This window comes from Arvicanthis niloticus, chromosome 26 (genome assembly GCF_011762505.2).
Source record: "Arvicanthis niloticus isolate mArvNil1 chromosome 26, mArvNil1.pat.X, whole genome shotgun sequence".
NCBI classification, from domain to species: domain Eukaryota; kingdom Metazoa; phylum Chordata; class Mammalia; order Rodentia; family Muridae; genus Arvicanthis; species Arvicanthis niloticus.
The window spans coordinates 12,602,363-12,622,673 of NC_133434.1; the positions used below are offsets into that span (position 1 = coordinate 12,602,363).

General features: G+C 51.0%; 1 protein-coding gene across 4 annotated transcripts; it reads right to left on the reverse strand.

Annotated features, from left to right (window-relative positions):
• Nucleotides 1-632: 632 nt before the first annotated feature.
• Nucleotides 633-19,713, reverse strand: Abcg4 (ATP binding cassette subfamily G member 4). 4 transcript variants are annotated; one of them, XM_076924847.1, is made up of 15 exons: nt 15,429-19,713; nt 14,626-14,876; nt 10,157-10,274; nt 9,911-10,043; nt 9,749-9,799; nt 9,439-9,584; nt 7,934-8,057; nt 7,706-7,820; nt 7,374-7,516; nt 6,460-6,558; nt 5,858-6,026; nt 5,658-5,758; nt 2,703-2,861; nt 2,468-2,586; nt 633-2,333 (listed from the first exon to the last, which is right to left on the reverse strand). In XM_076924847.1, exons 2-15 carry the CDS (start codon nt 14,861-14,863, stop codon nt 2,108-2,110), a joined length of 1,941 nt encoding a protein of 646 aa, XP_076780962.1. In that variant the 5' UTR covers nt 14,864-14,876; nt 15,429-19,713; the 3' UTR covers nt 633-2,107. The 4 variants fall into 4 exon arrangements, with proteins under 4 accessions (XP_076780962.1, XP_076780961.1, XP_076780964.1 ...); XM_076924846.1 differs by lacking the exon at nt 15,429-19,713 and adding an exon at nt 15,173-15,312; XM_076924849.1 differs by lacking the exon at nt 15,429-19,713 and adding an exon at nt 15,034-15,121.
• Nucleotides 19,714-20,311: the final 598 nt, after the last annotated feature.

Sequence of the window (20,311 nt, forward strand, 5' to 3'; positions counted from 1 at the left end):
ATGTATCTATGCAGCAGACGTAAGTGCCCACACACAGCTTGCAGACCCTGCCACGACCAAGAGCCCTGACCAGTGTTGAGAGAGGGCAGTCTGGTAGCAGACTTGCTACCATATTCCACTTCTCACCCCCCACCCCCGCCCCCCGCAGGGTCTCATGTTGCCCAAGCTGGCCCTGAACTCCCTAGGAACTAAGGATGACTTTGAGCTTCCAATCCTCCTGTGCCCACGTCCTCAGTTCTGGGATAGCGTGTGCATGCCACTCCATCTGGATCATTCAGCACTGGGGACCGAGCCTAGTCTTCATGGACGCTAAACAAGCACTCAGCCAGCTGAGACACATGCCCAGCACCAAGGTTCCATTTTCACTATTTAATTGCCAATGCTACCTTTCTCTTACCTGAGGAAAAAAAAAATGGGGATGATGACAAGTGCAGTGCAGGTTGGCACTGAAGTTTTGGTCAAGCAGGATGTATGACACAAATATATCATAGGATATACAATCATGAATTTGACATACGCCTAAGACTTAACATCCCTGTCACAAGATCCCCAAGGCTGGCAGACATCTTGCCAAGTGCTTTGAAGACCCCATCCTACAGCTTATGGCAGCAGATGTCCATTCACGCCCAGCATACTGTATAAATATAGGTTTTATTAATAATGGGTGAAATCCCACAAATACAACTGGTCTCTGTGTAATGAGAAGAACCTGGGGCAGATACAGAGGAGTGAGCGCAGGGACTGGGGAAAGAGTCCTGGAGGAGGAGAAACCAGATCCAGATTATAGGATGACCCTGGACCCACCAAGAAAAGAGACAGGCGTGCCTGCCACTCGGCATCCAGGTCCCGTTGCTCTGATGTCCAGGAACCAGCTGCTGACTGGAAGGTGGATATATGTGAACAGAAGTCTGAGTGAGCAGCAGGCAGCTGGAGAAGGGGCGGGTGAGCGAGTGTCAGCTTGGGGCACAAAAAGAGGGCCATGGAGGAGCAGTGGCTAAGGCCAGCTATGCCCATTCTTGTGCTTGTTGGGTTCTGATATCCAGGAGACCAGTGCCAGCCCTGGCTCAAGAGGGAGGGAAGACTGGGTGAGAGACACCTGCGGAGCCTGGAGTCTTACTGGCTCATATCAGCCTCATTCTTAGGCTCCACAGAGGGGTTCTGAAGGAAGGCATTGGAACAGTCCTCCTGCCACCACTGTCACCTCCCTGCCACATTCACTCTTCCTCTGAGCCATAAGGGATGGTGCCTGTGTAGGGCTGAGATTGCCTGGTGGCTTTTGTGCGCCTGTGATGTGACACGAGAGGAAAGGAGCCCCGGGGAACTGAACCTCAGGAACAGCAAGAAGGGAGGATGGGGGCTTCCCCGGCTCACCCCCAGAATAAAGTGCATTCTCCAGTTCCTGTGGCAGATGGGAGAGTGACATAGACATTATTGCAGAGGTGCCATTGAGATCTACCCTGACCGAAAGGCTTAGGGAAGGGGCCGGGACATCCCACACTCTCTTCAATCTCCAGGATTGGGAGTGGTGGTCCAGACAGAAAGCCCGGCTTCTGTCCCAACAGATAGTCCAAATTAGCCAAAGTGGGTGTGAGGAGAAAAGGAGAGGAGGAGGAAGCTTCCAGAGTCCCTCCTTGCTCCATCCAATGTTCATAATGGGACTCCCTGGGGACCCCACCAGGGCCCAGCCCTGGGACTCCAACCTGATAGCAGTTTACCAACACTAGTGTGGTGGGGACCCCAGAGGGGGTCAATCTGATCACTTGTAAGTCAAGACCTAGAGTACATGGAGCTCCCAGGCCAACAACAGAGGAGGGTGCTTTCGGCAGAGGAGGTCCCCAGCCTCCCAGTAGTCTTTGCATGCAGGCATTGGAGACAGTAGGGAGGAAGCTACAAACTGCATCGACTCGGGAAGACTCCTGGCCTTCACGGGAAGGCTGGAGTCCTGCCTCCGGGGCTGAGGCTGGGAGCCGTGGCCAGCCAGCCTGTGAAGCAGCTGAGGGAGAGGAGGACGGCTGCACCAGCAACCAACGCCCAAGTCTACAAGTTTAAAACAGCCCAAAGGGCTGGAACTGGGGGCTTCCTGCCCAGAAGAGGTAGGAGCCAGGCTTTATCTCTCAGACTTGACCCGGTACCGGAGCACAAGGTATGCCAGCAGCCGCAGGGCAAGGAAGAAAATGCCCAGGACCAGGAAGTCCATGTAGAGTTTGGCCTCCTCCACATCCAGCTCACGCAAGATGATCTGTGGGTCCCGGAATGGGCACTGGTCATCTAAGCAGGTCAGATGTCCTCGCTCCATTCCATAGATGGTCAGGATCAGACCCTCAAAGCCATACCTAGGTAAACAGGAGGATCAGAGGGAACCATGCAGCACAAGACCTCTGCCCCTCCACAAACCACCAGAGCCCAGCCAGGTTATGAGCCCCTTGAGAGATGGCAGGACCACCTGTGGGGAGGGAACCACACCCACCTGACATAAGAGAGGTAGGAGCTCCATTGCAGGTAAGTGGGGATGGTCTTGAAACTGACAAAGAAGCCGGAGAACAAGAGGACAGGGATGGCAGTCACTGGACCCACAAAAGTGGCCACCTGAGGAGAGGGGAATGGAGCTTGGTTGTCAAAGGGGTAACCACGGTTCCATCCACCCCCGTGGCAGTTCTTGATGTCTCCCGCGAGACCCCCCACCTGGGTGCCAACTTTCCCACCTGCAGGGAGGTAGAGGCAGCTCCGATCAAGAGTCCCAAAGACTGGGCAACTAAGGCGGTGGCTATGGCCAAAGCTGAGAAGAGCAGAAAGCGGCTGGTCTCAGCTGGCTGGCCTGTCATCCAGTACACGATGCTGCAGTACACCACCGGGCACACCACCTGGAGAGCAGCCACAGAGTAGCCACAGAGCCTGTTAGGGACCTCCAAGTCCAGGACAGGTGACCTAGGCCATATTACCACGTTACTGGGAAATGAGTGTTCCCTGGGCTCCTCAGCCCTCTGCAGCCTCCGCTTTTATTCATCCTGCCTTTTAGACTGACACCTGTTCCCTTCCTCCCTGGTTACATCTTGCATAGCTTTGTTCTGTTGCTTTGACAAGTTCAGGCGTGATGACTCCTCCCATCTCTGAATATACGCAGTCCTTCTCATCATTCCAGGGTAGTGTCTGTGTGTGTGTGTTTGAAGTATGTGTTTGTGTGTGTATGTGCGTGTGTGTGTTTGTATGTGTGGTATGTGTGTGTCTGTGTGTGTTTAGTGTGTCTATGTGTGTGGTGTTTGTAGTATGTATGTGTGTGTAGTGTGTGTGAGTGGTGTGTGTGGTGTGTGTGGTGTCTGTGGGGGGGGGTGGTGTGTGTCTGTGTGGTGTGTGTCTGTGTGGTGTGTGTCTGTGGTGTGTGTAGTGTGTCTGTGGTCTGTGTGTGTTTGAAGTTGTGTGTGTGAGTGTATGTGTCTGTGTGTATCTATGTGTGGTGTGTGTGTGTGTCTGTGTGTGTTTACTGTGTCTATGTATGTATGTATGTATATATGTATGTGTCTGTGTGTATGCATGTATATGCTTACTTATGCAGGTACACACAGAGGCCAGAAAAGGATGTTGGATCCCCTAGAGCTAGAATTACAGGTATGTGTAAGCTGTCTGACATGGATGCTGGTAACTGAACTCAGGCCTTCTGCAAAAGCAACAAAAACTCCTAATCACTGAGCCATCTCTCCAAGCATATACATTATATACATACACATAACATAATATATTTATTTAAGATTTGTTTTTTTATTTATGTGTACATCTCTGTATGTGTATGCCACCTATGTGCAAGTACCCATGGAGACCAGAAGAGGGTGTGGTATCCCCTGGAGCTGAAGTTACAAGCAGTGTGAGCCACTGATGTGTGTGTGTGTGTGTGTGTGTGTGTGTGTGTGTGTACTAAACTCTAGTCCTCTGAAAGAGCAGCAAGCATTTTTAATCTTTTAGAGATGAGCCTTCCTCCAGTCTCCTTATGTTATTAAAGAATTAACTCTCCCTAGGAGAGAGCTCTGTTTTCCCTCAAGGCTGCCACCTCTTGGACACAAAGAAGTGGACCCGTGGGCTGGGCAAATCTAGAGGTCTAAAGCCCACCATGGAGACGCTAATTACTAAGGCTACAGTGTATCTGTATTTTGTGTTAAATAAGCATACCTTAGATGCTCATATAAAAATTAAGACGACAGGTTTATTAATTTGCTTCATTTTGCTAACTAACCCTTAACATCCATTTTAAACCTTAAGTAGAAGTTATAATTTCTGCCAAGTGGTAATTCCTTTGCCCTTGAGAGGCTGAGGCAGGGGGATTACTACAAGTTCAAGGTCAGCCCAGTCTAGATAGTCAGTTCCAGTACAGTCCTGGGTTATAGACTGGGGCTCTGTTTCAGAAATAACCTAAATAAAACACACACACACACACACACACACAGAGAGAGAGAGAGAGAGAGAGAGAGAGAGAGAGAGAGAGAGAGAGAGAGAGAGAAAACAAGCTCCTGGGAAACAGGAACTTGGCTCACTAGCTACAATGGTATAGAAGACACCCTGTAGGCTCACAACTTCCAGACAGGGACATCCAGAGGCCAAGGTCTCGCTTGTATCTCTTTCTTTAAGCTCTGCACACAGCACAGAGCAGCGTCCATCTCCCCCTTTACTGTTTGTTTGTTTGTTTGTTTGTTTGCTTGTTTTTCCAGGTGTCTCTCATAGCCCATTCTGGTCTCAAACTCTGTATGTAGCCAAGGTGACCTTGAATTCCCAACCATCCTGTTTCACCTTCCAAGTGTTGGGGTTGCAGGTGTGCCTGGCCACACCACCTAGTCAAAGGAACACTTTTCTGTGATTTGATCAAAGGGTTATTGGTGGCCCTGAAGCTTCAAGCAAGGTGGCAATGTGCTGAACAAATGCCAGCTGGTATTTCTATGACACGATCGCTTCTAAAAACTTTACAGGGAGCCAGCAAGTTGGCTCAGCAGGTAAAGGTGGTTGCGTGCCAAGTCTGACAGAATCCTTAAGAATCCGCACGCTGGAGAGAGAGACCTGAATTCTGCATGCGGTCCTCTGACCTCCTCACCTATACTCTGGCATAAATGTGTATATACACACATATGATAGATAAATAAATATAAAAAATATTGCCGGGTGTAGCATTGCACACAGTACTCCCAGCTCTCGGGAAGCAGAGGCAAACAAAGTTCTGTGAGTTCTAGGAAAGCCTGGTCTAGGTAGTGAGGACAGCCAGGGCTATGCAGAGAGACCCTGTCTCCAAAAGTCAGAAATTAAGCTTTCTGTGCATTCACATTTAATTCTGAAGCTCAACTCTGAGAGGGACGCTGTCCCATTTCCAGGTGGGCTTACCAAAGCAAAGACAAACTAGTTGCAAATAAGTAAAGCTCTAGAGATAGGGGCTGTCTGCTGGCTCCGACATAGAGACACCTCTTACTCTGTTATTATGGCCACCTCTTTATTTATTTATTTTGAGATAGCTAGTCACACTGTGGCTCTGGCTTGACTTGAACTCATGGCAGTCCTCCTGTCTCAGTACACACACCTGCAACCCACCCCCCCCACCCCAACCCCAAATGTTGGGACGAGGTGATCCATTACACCCGGCTGTGGTTATAATTTCCCACCTCTTATCAGCTTCCCAGGAGACTCACCTGGAAGGGCACGTCAGCCATGGTTTTAGCCAGGTAATACGCTTTGAGACTGTACCAGTAGTTCAAGTGCTCCCTCATGAAGACCGCCATCTCTAAGGGAACTGAGGACATGAGAAGGTCAGGCTCCACAGGCTAAGCCTTGGCCCCTGCCTCCTGCCCAGCACCCCCACCCTATCCATCCGCCAGGCAGATCAGCTCACAGGTGAGCACGGTCGGCATGAGGGCTGCGAACATGAGGAAGAGCATGGAAAAGAAGAGGAAGCCGGTGTTGTTGAAGACCTTGCTGGCATCGTCCCCGATGTGCAGGTAGAGGAGACCGATGAGGACACCGATCAGCACGTGGGACATGAACCGCAAGTGGGTCAGGACCTACAGCCCAGGTCGGCAAAAGAAGTATGAGTTTCAGGACAAGGGAGTAGGAGGTAGGGTAGAGGACTGAGGAAAGACCATGGTAGAATAGGAAGTCAGGGATGCCTTGCAGGGATACAGAGCCATTATGTGGGAGGGTAGTGCTCCTAGTTCCCATTCCAGCTACTGAGATTCTATAGTCCAAGAGGTCTACACCTCCTTGTATTTGGTTTATTTATTTATTCATTTATTTATTTTTATTTATTTATTTTTGTTTTTTTGAGACAGGGTTTCTCTGTGTAGTCCTGGCTGTCCTGGAACTCACTCTGTAGACCAGGCTGGCCTCGAACTCAGAAATCCACCTGCCTCTGCCTCCCAAGTGCTGGGATTAAAGGCGTGCGCCACCACCGCCCTGCAAGGTCTACATCTCCTACCCCGCAGCTTGACATCTCACCGTGTCCCTGAGGATGGATAAGAAAGTCCTCCTGAAGAGGATGCAGAACTGGGTGAGGGTGCTGGTGGCAAAAGTGTGGCTTTCGATGGGATCCAGTTCCTAGGGAGAAGAGAGGGGACCAGATGAGTGTACCCTAACCCACCCGCTGCCCATCCAGTAGGTGGGAGAGTCCCAAGCTCTTGCAGGACAGTGCCCAGGCCCACAGAAGGAGGAGCCTTTGCCCCCCCCCCCCCAGCTGCTCTGGGTTTAGGGGTGAGAACTTCAAGCTTGAAGGTGGAAGGGAAAGAGAATGGGAGAGAGAGAGCACATAAAGATACTTGGGTGGTAGGAGACAGGACGGAGTCAAAGACCCCCTTCTGGCTCATCTGACTGACCCCTTCTTTACTTCGTTACTACTAACTCTGAAGCTGTAAATGTTCGAATGGGCCACTGGATCGCTCATTGGTTAACAAGGATGACAATGACTGACAATGACAACAGCCAAGCCTCTAGCTTTCAGGAGTGATGGCATCTCGTCTAAGGAAGGGATCCGACACTAGGTAGACCCTGGCTGCCCCATGGCCTGCTAAGAGCCTATGTGATTTGGTAGCTTAGTTTTCCCACCTCTGGGTTAGAGATGACAGCAGACTCCCCCCTGGCCCCGAGGTCAACTGCACTGGCCCTACTTTCCAGATGGGCCCCAGGCAGGCACTGAGGGCAGTGCACCAAAAATGCTCACAGAAGCTCTGGAGGAACAGATGGATGAGAAGCCCAAAGCCCAGGACCTCACATTGCTATCAACAGTAGGTCTGTCCCAAGCACCAGATTTCCCATTACACAGTGGCAGCAATGCCTCTGGGGACAGCTCTTTGGCAGTGTCTTTTGTCTATGGTCCCATCTCCCCTTCCCCACTCTGCCCTCTGCACCCCACTCACCGGAGGGCAAGTGGGGCAGTGGGCAGGGACCTCATTCTTCTCAGGGCTGCTCTTCTTCTCAGCCATGGTGCAAAGGCCATTCTGCACAGCCCTGAACAGCATGGGGTTCAGGTCTCCATACTCTCCAGAGGCCACCTCAATGACTAGGGGGGACACAGAGCAGAGTGCTCAGCTAGGCTTCACCCCCAATTCCCAAGGGCAGAGCCGTCCTTCTTTGGTATATGGGAAAGGCAGGTGACAATGAACTCTCTGTCCCCAGGAGGCCTTAACAATCCAAACCCAATGTTTGGCCCTCTTCTGTCACTCAAATCTTCCCAGGATCCCCCACTTACTGAAGTCAGCAGGGTTGTGGTAGGTGGGACAGTGCAAGCCAAGCCCCTTCAGATAGGGAATCAGGTTGGTAACCACGCCCTTGAAGATGCACTGTCCCTGGCTCAGGATGTAGAGCTGAGGCAGAAAAGCATACATGAGGAAAACATGACCAGTGGGCTGGGGGACCCCACTGACACATGTGTCTCTCTATCGCAGGCCAGCCTTCTTGGGGACCCATGTATACTGACCTTGTCAAACATCTCAAAGAGCTTGGCACTGGGCTGGTGGATGGTGCAGATGACGGTGCGGCCCCCATGGGCCAGAGACTTCATGAGGGACACCACTTGGAAACAAGAAGCGCTGTCTAGACCGCTGCCCAGAGAGAGGTCACCAGGGACCAGTGAGGTGGATGTGGCTAAGATGGGGTGAGTGAGGTGGGGCGGCTTCTGTGAACAGGATGGAACTAGTGGGAAGGCACCCCTCTGGCCACCCCTGAACTGATTAGTCTTTGTCAACTTGACACAAACTAGAATCATCTGGGAAGAGAGAACATTAATTGAGAAGATGCCTCCATCAGAGTAGCCTGTGAGGCCATTTTTCCTGATTAATGATTGATGTGGGAAGACATAGCCCACTGTGGGCGGTGCCACTCCCTATTAGGTGGTCCTGAATTGTATGCACAGCAAACTGAATGAGCCTAAGAGAGCAAGCAGGTAAATGGCATTCCTCCATGGTCCCTGCCTCTGTTCCTGCTTGAGTTCCTGCCTCTATTTCCCTTAACTACAGACTGTGATCTGAATGCATAAGCCAAATAAACCCTTTCCTGTCTCCCCACATCGCTTTTGGCCATGGCCTTCATTACAGCAATAGAAAGCAAACAGACAAGCCCAGAGCACTGCTCAGTTTAAAAACCATATCCCAAGTACCGGTTGTGTACCAGGCACTGGGGTGACAAGGGCTCCTGTTAGACTGGTCTAGAGAGAGACAAGCTCCTGGTTGACTTGAGGAGATGTGAAAAGTGGAATAACAATACAAACTGAAAGGCTGGCCAGGGGTCAGCCATGCTGTGCTGCAGCAAGTGGGTGGAGGACAGCCAGGGATGTGTCCTGAGTCTAGAAAGAGCAAGAGTTAGCTGATGAAGGGACAATGGAAGGTGTTGCGGTGGAGGCGAAAGGCATTCCACACAGAAGACATAGCAGGGGTCAAGCTGAGGGGCTTAAAACACAGACTTCAATGGGAATGGCAGCTCAGTGTTATTAGAACATAAAATATGAAAGACCAGAAGAGAAGCCGCTGACTATTTTGAGGGCAAGTTGGACGCCTTGCATGGTCTAAAGCAGGAGAGAGGCGCTTGCCAGACTTGTCATTTAGAAAGCCCCATCTGGCTACAGGTTGGGGAAAGGTGCTTGGGAGACTGAAGGCGGGGAGATGAATCTCGATGATGTCCTGAGCTCAAGCACTAGGGATGGGACTGGGCAAACCTGAGATCTACCAAAAGGAGGATGTGATGACTAACAGCTGGCTGCGGGGGAGAGGAGAGGGAGATGTCAATCAGGAGGGTGGAGTGGGGCATCCAGATCGACACCTGGATGAAAGATGCTTGGCTGACTGGATTAGCAAGGACGGAGTCCCCAGAAGGCTGCACGCAGGGGAGCTGGTCTCCAGCCATGGAGCCATTCACCAGACTCCACATCCAGCCTTGGCTTAGGGCTGAGAAAGGGGAAAACCCAGGTCAGGAGAAGCAGGGAGCTACCTGGTAGGTTCATCAAAGAACATGACAGGCGGGTTGTTGACCAGTTCCAGAGCAATGGCCAGGCGCTTCCTCTGCCCTCCAGAGAGCAGGGCTGTCCTCGTGTGAGAGCAGGACATCAGTCCCAGGGCTGTCAGGATCTCTGTCACCTGCAGGCACCCCCACCCAGCCCCAGTCAGCCTCCTTCATATCCGGGCCTCACCTAAGCACCACCCCTGTTTCATAAAGCATTGCCCTTTAAGCTGGTGTTCCCCACCCAACCTGGGACCTTGGAAGGGCCCACCCTTTGACCCCTGACCCCTGTCCCACTCACCAGTTCCTTCTTCACCTCTTGCTTCTCACTCAGCTTCAGGTTGGCAGATACCTAAACAAGTGACAAACGAGTAAAGCAGGCATGTGTGCCAGACCCTGCCCAGCCCCTTCAGTTGGGGATGGAAGGGGAGCTTGGAGGAGGAGAAGGCCACCCTCTCCTCACCATCATGGCTTCCAGAACTGTGAGGTGAGGCAGAAGCATGTCGTCCTGCATGATGTAGCAAGACATCTTGCGGAAGGTCCTCAGCTCACGTGGCCTCCCATTAACCAGGATCTGCCCCTTCATCCCCGACTCCCTGCAGAGAGATTGGTTGGCAGTGAACATCAAAGCTGAATTAGAACACCCTCTGCTCACTCTCCCAGAGGCCTCTCTCCTGAGTCCTGCCCGGGCCCCAGTCCTCATGCTCACCTGTACCCCGCCAAGATGTTCATGAATGTGGACTTGCCAGCCCCGGAGGGACCCATGATGCCAATCAGCTCTCGGCGACAGAACTTACCAGACAGGCACTTGAGGAGGGTCTTGTAACCTGCAGCAAGGATGGGAGAGCCACTGGTGAGAGCTAATGGATCAGAGACATATATCCTCGCAATTCTTTATGTACTTTATGGGTACACTGTAGCTGTCTTCAGACACACCAGAAGACAGCATCGGATCCCATCACAGATGGTGTTGAGCTACCACATGGTTGCTGGGAATTGAACTCAGAACCTCTGGAAGAGCAGTCAGTGCTCTTAACCTCTGATCTATCTCTCCAGCCCCCCTCACAATTCTTAAAGATGGGTTCTGGAGAGATGGCTCGGCTCAGTCAGTAAAAATGCTTGCCACGCAAGCACAAGGAAGAACTGAAGTCTCCATTTCCAGAACCCACTCAAACTGCCCGGCTTACGCTTAGCCTGGGTGATTCCCCGGACCTCACTGGCCAGCCAGAGACCCTACCTCAAAGAGCAAGGTGGATGGATGGATGGATGGATGGATGGATGGACAGATGGCTTTTTGGGAATGATATCTGAGATTGACTTCTGGTTCCCACATGTATGCACACACACACACACACACACACACACACACACACACACACACACACACGAGAGAGAGAGAAAGAGACAGAGAGAGAGAGAGAGAGAGAGAGAGAGAGAGAGAGAGAAATCCGCCTGCCTCTGCCTCCCAGCCTTTAATCTGCTGGGATTAAAGGCGTGCGCCACCACCGCCCTTAGAAGAGGCTTAGTCATAGGTGAACTAACCATGGCTGAGTGAAGTTACAAGGGGCAAGCAGTTCCTACACAGTAGCTCCCACCCTCTCCCACCCTCTCCTCCCATCCCCCCTAGAAATGACCACCACTGGTGTTAGAGTCCAGCCGGGAGAGGGGCTGAAGGCTGTGGGAAGGCTGCTGTCTCTCCTGAAGGCTGCAATGAGGGCGCCGAGGTCCTAGAAGATCAAGGCTCTCTCCTTATCACAGTGCTGGTTGCCTTACACACTCCGGGGACACTCCCACTGAGCACCCGAAGCTGGCTGCCTGTCCTGTGTTCCTGCAGCACTTTTCGGATGCCAGCACATTTGTCACTCCATGTGCCTGGGCTCACGCCCCTCCCCCAGCCTCTTAGTCAGGGAACATCTTGGGGGAAGGGTCTGTGCCTTACTCATCTTCCTTGTCTGTCTGGCATGTAATAGATGCTCAGTAAGCATGTTTTCTCCGAGCTTTTGCTTCGTACTGGGAAAAAACAAAAATCCCTTCTTTATGTCTTCGCTGCTCCACAAGCTTGTCTCTCCAGCCCCAAACATGGCCAATAATGTCACCCTTCCTTCCCTCAGTGGGAAGCAGCGAGTGTGTAAAACACACCAGTAGGGAGTCAGGTGGAGCTGGTTCAAACTCTGGATCCACATTGCCAGCTGTGTGACCTGAGGCAAGTTGCTTAGCCTCTCTGAGCTCTGTGAAATAAAGATGATAGTGTCTGCCTCTCGGGATCGTTGTGAAGAGTCGATGAGCTAGCACATGGAAAGCAGCTGGCTCAGTGCTTGGCACATGCAGTGCATTTCACAAGGCAAATTGTATTATAATTCTACTTCACAAATGCTTAACCAGATCTACTAGGTGTTAAGCTCTCTGTACCAGACGCTAGACAGAAAATAAACTAAGGAAGAACACGGTTTCTGCATTCCAGAAAGCCACAGACTAGGTAAGAGAAATGGTCAAGAAAATGAGAATGAAACTAAAAACTAGGGTTAGAGAGAAAAGCAAACAGTGGAGGGAGATGGAATTGCAGCAATTCACCCTCTGAGGGCGGATGGTAGGGTGGAATTCAGGAGTGACTTCCTGGAAGAGGTGGCATTGGAGCTTAGGAAGAACAACAGAAGCCCCCAGGCTTTAGGTGAGAAAGCACTGCTATGGCCTAACCCAGGGGACAGAGGGCAGAGACTTTACAGAGCCAACTGACAACCTGGAAGGTGGAGACGGGATGAAGCCAAGGACCAGGGCCTTGCCTGCTAAGCTCACAGACCTGCTATGGTGAGGACTCTGGCTCTCATCCCTCACCTACTCCAAAGTGCACCCCTAACAAAGACAATGAAAGTTTACCTTATGTAACCTGCTGCCCACGCCGCCCAGGACCATGCCCACTGTTGGACCGGCCCACACTAACTGCCCGTTAAGAGACTATTCACCCTCAGCTGTTCCCTCAGCACAGATGAGGTAACTGGAGCCCACAGCCACCAACTCACTGGAGGCTACACAGTCAGGGCTTTACTGAGAGAGGAAAATCTTGGGTCTCAGCCCTCTGGCTAATCTCATGGTCAACCAGAAAGGTGCTCCATCTGCAGAGTATTCACCGAGGTGAGTCTTGTGTAAGGAAGGAAACTGCAAGCATGAGCTTTTCCCCCATTTCATCCGTCTGATGCCATAGCCCGATGATGCCAGTCAAAAACCCAGGGCCTGCCACAGATATCACCTTACACTCGATTGCCTTTCTCCAAGGTACCAACTCAGCTGATCTCCCAAGAAACCCGTGAGGAAAGTCGGGCCAAGAGAGGGCATTCAGCCTGCCAAAAGCCACACAGCTCCCCTTGAGGTGAAAACACTTCTTTCTTCACTCCCCATGTAGCACAACTTCTCAGACCCTGAGGGGACCTGCAGACCTCCCTCTGGAAAGACACCAATGTTCTAGTCTTGTTTCCGTCAGGAGGTCTATAATTTTTGCCAGATCACTAAATCTTTTAATGTAATTTATTTATTTAGGTTTTTTAGGGAGAGGGGAGGGATGAAGTCTTTCTATGTACTCCAGGCTGGCCTTGAACTCCCGCCTCAGCCTTCACAGTACTGAGATTACAGGTGTGTGCCTTTGCGACAGGCAAGTCACTAAATCATTCAGGTCTGTGATTCCTCATGAACAAAAGAATAATAATTGGTTGGGACGTAGCCGGGTGCTGGTCTAACACAGAGGAGGTCCTGGCTTCCATCCCCAACACCATTAAAAAAGGCAGTATTATTCCCTCCCAAAGACTTAATAGGGTTGTTATGTTATTAAGTGGGATCAGTAATAATTAATTGAGTGTGTTTGGAAAAATAAATGTCATATACAGTTCAAGGGGACTGCTAACAGATGCTCACCCAAGGAAGGCAGAGGTCTCCCCCAGATCCTTTACACTTCCCCTCTCTGCCACCCTTCATTTTGTTGTGTCCTCTCTAGAGGGGAGAAGGAGCCAAAGAACAGAGAAGTCAGGCAAAGGAAGACGGAGGGCAGAGAAGAAAAAGACCAGAGCTAGAAGATGGCAAGTGAATAAGAGGGTGAATGAGGCTGGCAGGGTCAAAGGGAGGAGTCCCTCACCAGGGCACCCACCACCCCGATAAGGAGCCGTGCCTAATCTAGCCACATTCTTCTCATCGTAAAGTTCCGAAGGCCAAGGAATATCAGAACCTCATCATTCTGCCCAGAGCTGCTCTGAAAACTGAATGAGACGACTCAGGGTTAGGGTATTTAGATAAGGAGCCCAGATGCCTCAGGTCCACTGGCTCAAACACACACACACACACACACACACACACACACACACACACACACACACACCTTTGGTGGCTTATGGAAATGAGCACACATGTAGAGACAGCTGATACTGAACCCTGTTCTGAAGCACCCCAAAGCTATTTCTTAAGCCACAGAGGACACTGACTCAGCCCCACCCCTAGCCCACACCCAGCTCTGGGAAGCAAACCCAACCCAACCTCTAGGCTCCCAGCCCAGCTATTAGATTAGAGGCACAGGTCTGGGGCTCCGTCCTGATCAGGTAGGAGAGAGGAGGATGGGGGAACTCCAGTGTTTCTAGGCTTTGGGCTCTGCGCTGTGTTTTACTAGCAGGAGGACATTGGTCGGTTATTCAACTTCCCCAAGTCTCAGTTTCCTCATTGGTAACACGAGAATGACATCCCTTCTGTCTGATCTCCACCCCTCTCACTTCCAGGGACTGTGGCAGTACAAGAATGGAGTAAGATGGCTGGAATGGTAACATTTTAAAAAATAGATGTAAAGATACTGTCGGACCTGGAAAACAGCCTCCACAGATAGAGTGGGCCCCTTCCCCAAACCAACCTTCAGAGGCAGGAGGAGAGAGAGAGAGACAGGGAGAGAGAGAAAGAGAGAAGACTGAGAGAGACTGAGAGACTAACTCAAGGACCAGAGGTCATAGGGTCTATTTAGAAAAAAAAAAAAGCTTCAATAGCCAATCGAACTCCCATAGTTCTGGCAGATGGGGGAAGCAGGGATCATGTACCCCAACTGCAGTTGTGCAGCGAGGGTTAGGACCTGCAACACTCGCAGAATGGGGTATCCCCAGGACCTATGCTCCTGGAGAGGCAACTCAGCGAGAACCCCATGGGGCTGCCACCTACCCCGTTTGCGCCAGCAGGGCCCCTCCCGGACGGAATAGGACAGTTCCACGAACTCGATGTCCACAGCAGAGCGCTTGGGCAGGTGAGAGAAGCGCTGTGCTTCTGTAATATGGTTCTCCACCTTCTTTAGGTGCGTGGTCAGCACAGGGGGCTCTGCCCCGTCCTCCAGTGTCACGGCCATGGCCACAGCCCCAGGGCCCAGTCCACAGCCCACAGCCTCCAGTGCCTTCTCCGCCATCACAGCAGCCGGCCTGCAGGGAGAGGGCCTGCTTAGCTCGGGGCAGACCCTTCAGCCCTTGCTCCATAGCTTTTGGATGCTGCCCCGCCTCTATTCCCCCCCAACCCTGCCTCCTTCTCAGGGCAGATCCTCAACTGTCCGTACCCCTTTTCCCTCCGGGTCTTCTGTACCGGGTAGCACACTCCTGGTGCAGAGCTACTGAGTTGCGACCTCTCCTCGGTCCTAGGCAGTCCCAGCCTGGCCTTGCTCGCCCAGCCCGTCGAAACCGTGCCCGCTCCTCCCTCCCCGCCTCAGCCTTAATCTCCTTACCCCACAAGCTGGCAGTCCCTGGGGGCCGGGCGAGAGTAGCCACCCGCTTGGAGGTCGGGGAAGCTAGGAGGCGCAGGGTGGGCTGGAGGAGGCTCTGGCCTCGGCTCCGAGCCCATCTCTGCACAGACTGATACCGCTCCTTGGCCAGCCTCCCCATCCCGCTTAGATGGCCGTGCGCCTTCGGACTCTCCCCAAAGGCAGCGGCAGACCCCAGACCCTCCTGGCCGACCCTCTTGTCCCCCGCTCGCCTGGTCACCTTGACGCGTCTCCGGCCGCTGCGACGCAAGGATGCTCAGCACAGATGCTCAACCGGGATGTTCGACCCGGATGCTCAGCGTTGCGGCGCGGGAGGTGGACACTCCCGGCTCTCTTCACCTGCCTCTGGCTGCGGCACCGGCGCCCCGACTCCCTGTCCGGATGGCCCGGGCCGGGGCGGGGCTAGGCCAGGGCGGGCAGTAGAGGAAGGCAGGGCTCGGGTCAGAAAGGATGACAGAGAGATGGTTAGGTCTCGCTGCGACCCCACTTGGATGAACCCGCCTGGTTCTCGTAGTCTGGTCCCCAGCGTCTGTCCTCTGGAGCTAGTCGGGCGGCAGTGTTCTCTTCCAAGCTTCTGCTCGCTGGTCCTGCTGCTCTTAAAGGGCCCGTACTGCCCCTCACTCCGCGAGTGGCAAGGAGGGAGATGGAGGTGGCGAAAGCAACGCCTGCAGCATGGGGGCCCGAAGGGGGCGCTTTTGTGGACCTAGGACTGAGGGCTAGCGGCAAAAGGTCAACCCCGAGGTCGCTAAGGGAGGGAGACTTGAAGTTACTCAGAGAGGCAGGTCCTTGAGCAGTAGGTGCCCAGGGGGTTGGGAAGCTGTCAGTCTATCTGCTTACACAAACCCTTCATTGCTTATCTTCTCCAGTTCAGCTTCGGAGCGCAGCCCCACCCAGCCCTAAAGTACAAAGGACTTGTATGTATAATTCTGAGGGTGTAATTCTTGGGGCTTTGAGACAGCCTCTTCGCATCTCCCCTTTCTAAGGACTCAAGAGGACACTAGTTAGGAAGAGATAGGGGACAGTAGTTATGACAAAGCCTGCAGGCAGCTCCAAGGTTAACCTGGACCCAGTCACAGCCTGCTTTGGCCATCAAAGTCTATTCCACCAGCCAGATACAGGTCTCCAAGCCAGTAGTGGCTGGAGGCTGCAGGGCATACATACATAAATAAGGCTCTTCAGATTCAGTCTCGGACATCTTTTTATAGACATATACGTTCTCTCTCACCCTACAAGTGTGGGCTGGGTCCTCGGAGAGTACTTACATCCCCCCACCGCAACCCACCTCCACACTTGCTTTGGCCCTTTCTCAATTACTCTTGGCCCCTGCCTGCCCTATTCTCGATTTCTTTAAGAGGTCAGTAAGTTAGCCAGCGAAGACACGTGACTTGGGCTTTTTAGTTCCCACCTGTCACTGGGAGAGACAGATAGGAGGTAGGTAGGCTTAGGTTGCTGGTACTGCTTCCACTACCAAGGCTTCTACTGCAGCAGCAGAGGATGCTAATAATCAAACACCAGGCTCCCCCTCCCCCTCGCCTAAACCTCTCTGCAGCCTGGGAAACGAGCGACCCCTGCAGGGCATGTCCACACCCACCCTGAGACTATGAGGTTCATAGGGGTTTGGGATCCAATCTTTCCCAACTTCCCTTCATCCCTATGGCCATCCCTCAGGACCAATCTTCCCATTTTCCAGATGGACCCTCTATTCTTCAAGCTATTCTCCAATGCCTCATGACAGACAATACCCCAATGATTCCTCTGTGTGTGGGTGCACAGGCGCGTGTGCAAGCATGAGCATGCCTGTGTGTATGTTAGGGTCTCACTAACTCAGGCTGTTGCTGAGGGTGGCTTTGACTGCCCAGTCCTCCTGCTACCGTCTCTTGGGTGCAGTAATTATAGACATATGTCACCAGGCCTGTCTAACATAAGTATTTACTGAACAACTACTATACACTGGACATTCTTCTCAGATAAACTTAGTATCTCTATGAGGCAGAGTTTTTGCTTTATTTTGTTAAGACAGTGTCTCACTATGTAGTTTTGGCTGGCCTGAAATTTGCTAAGTAGACCAGGATGGCCTCACACTTCTAGAGATCTGCCTATAATGCAGGGTTTATAACCTTCTTTTGGAGAAAAGAAACTGAGAAATAGTAAGATTAAACATTATGCCAAAGTGTCAGCCACAAATCCAAAGGCCCTGGTTTTACTCACTCTGCTAACTGGTCACTCCAGAATCTTATTCACAAGTGGACTTCAGAGCCCCACATAGCCCAAACTTAATGAATACATAATATTTGCCATACTTAAATTTTTAAAATTTCTTTATTGTTATGTGAGTGTATGCATGTGCTTGTGCCAGGACGCTCATGTGGAGGTCAGAGGACAATTTTCAAATTATTTATTTATTTATTTATTTATTTATTTATTTATTTATTGGGTTTTTTGAGACAGGGTTTCTCTGTGTAGCCCTGGCTGTCCTGGAACTCACTCTGTAAACCAGGCTGGCCTCCAACTCAGAAATCCACCTGCCTCTGCCTCCCAAGCGCCGGGATTAAAGACATGTGCCGCCACTGCCCGGCCAGAGGACAATTTTTAGGAGTCCCTTTTCTCCACTGTGGGCTTCAAGGATAAGATCAGACCCTTAGGCTACCAAGCTTACACAGTTCACTAGCCCAGTATTCCAATGTGTACTGATCTTACCAGACATCTTAGTCACTCTTCCACTGCTATGAAGAGACACCATGACCAAGGTAACTCTTATAAAAGAAAGCCTTTAATTGGGGACTTCCTTACAGTTTCAGAGGCTTAGTCCATTATCATCATGACAGAGAGCTCAGGAGGGAGGAAGGAAGCAGGCAGGTGTGGTGCTGGAGAAATTCTGAGAGATACATCCTGATCACACACACTCACAGAGATAAAGGGAGAGAAAGACAGACGAGAGAGAGAGAGAGAGAGAGAGAGAGAGAGAGAGAGAGAGAGAGAGAGAGATCTACTCTGGGCCTCATATGAGCTTGCCTCCAAGCCCACCCCTAGTGGCATACTTCTTCCAACAAGGCCACAACTCCTAATCCTTCTTAAACAGTGCCACTTCCTGGTGACTAAGCATTCAAATATATAAGCCTATGGGGGGGGGTCATTCTTATTGAAACCCCCACACTAGAGGAATTTTATATACTATTTTCTCACATATTTATCACTTCTTTTTGTTGGGTATATCCAACTTAGTAGCTTTTTGGAAGTATCCAATTACTGGCACCCACAGTAGCCCACCGTGTTACAACACTTCAGAAATTGTTTTCCCAGGGCAGAGGGTAAAATTCAGTGGCTCAACCCCCAGCACCGCATACAAAAGCTTTTACTATTGCACACTGTGCCTGCTGACCACCTCTCTCCACTCCCACCACCTCAACCCATTGATTCTTCTCTAAAGCAGGTTCCTCGTCTCTAAGCCTCATCAGGACCATGAAAAAACGGTAAGGACGCAGCAGCATAACTGGCCAGGCATGGAGGCGCATGTCATAGTCCTGGCACTGAATGAGGATCCTGAGTTCAAGGAGAGCCTTTGATTAAGAACAGACGCTACAGCACTGGGGAGGGAGGCATGGTGTCCATGACTCAGAATCATTTTCTTTCTCCAGAACAACACAGCACACACTTTTTGGCAAAGGAGAAGCCACATTTATTGCACACCTCGATAGACCTTGTAACTTACCAACAGTGGTTGTTAGACTTTAGTGTTCACCCTAAATCCTCTGGAGGGCTAAAGACTCACGTGCTGGCTTCCACTTCCGAGGTTTCTGACTTTTAGTATATAGAGTGGGTCTTTGCTTAGTATAGACCTCATCTTCCTTTGAACAAAGCTATCTTGTGACAGACTTTTCTTAATGTCCAAATGGATCTTCCCCACCCAAGATTCCTTAAGATTTATCCTTTTTTTCCCCCAGAGAATCCTCCCATTCCTACTCAGCCCTCCCCACTATCCCCGTTTAAGCAGTTTCTTTCCATGGCAGCTTTTCTATGGCCAGACATGCAACAGTTGATACTTCTCATCTCAGCTCAGTGCTGGGCGTTAATTAAGCAACAGGCTGCTCTGGACAAGGGATTTGTGGGAGCAGTTGGTAAGCTCTGTGGGGAGAAAGGAGTGTAGTGGGGTCCTGTGGGGTTTATAAAGGACTTAGACTGGAGACTTGGGAATGACCTGGTTCTGTTTCCAGCACCCTGATCTCTTTTGCCAATGGAAAGGGGGCTACCAAAAAGGAGAGAGCTTCTTCTCGTCCACAATACAAAGTTCATCCTCTCTTCCTTGGCTCCCAAACACAGGCATGTGAGTGGTAACCTTTTTTGAACTCTGGCATGATGATCTTCAGAGTCTTGCTTTTAAATAGAGTATCTTGTCCCTGTCCTCCTGGTCCCTGGCCACCAGAGCTGAGCAGTTTCTCTCCTCCACTCTCCCTGCATGATGATTTCTCACTAGAGGCCCAGAAACAACTGCAGGCATGGCCTGAAACCTCTAAAGATGAGCGGAAATAAACTCCCTTTGCCTTGTATACCTCATAGATTCCCCTTTGTAACATACAAATGTTAGTTTTTTGAGACATGGTATCTCTGTGTAGCCCAGGCAGAGCTCTACTGGGATTAAAGGCACCACCACATCCAGGTCCAACAAAAAGTAATTTAATCAAGCATTTAAACAAGTGTTCTATCATTGAGCTCCATTCATGGCCCCTGAAGCAGCATTTTTTTTTCTCTTCTGTTATGTGGTATTATTTCCTTTGATAGGAAGTGAGGGTTCTGCAGAACAGAATGTTAAGTTCTGTACAAAAGCCTTTCTGTCTTTTAGGATTGTTATTATGCATATGAGTGTTTTGCCTGCATGCCTATCTGTGTACGACATGCATGTTTCATGCTCACAGAGGCCAGTAGAGGGCATCAGATCTCCTGAATCCTCTGGAAGAACAGCAAGTGCTCTTAATCACTGAGCCAGAGTCCATATATGTGTTACTGTGTATTAGTTTCATTTTCTGTTGCTGTGACAAATATCCTGCTAAAAGCACTTTAAGGGACAGGGTCTATTAGGCTCATAATTCCAAGTTATAGACTACAGAG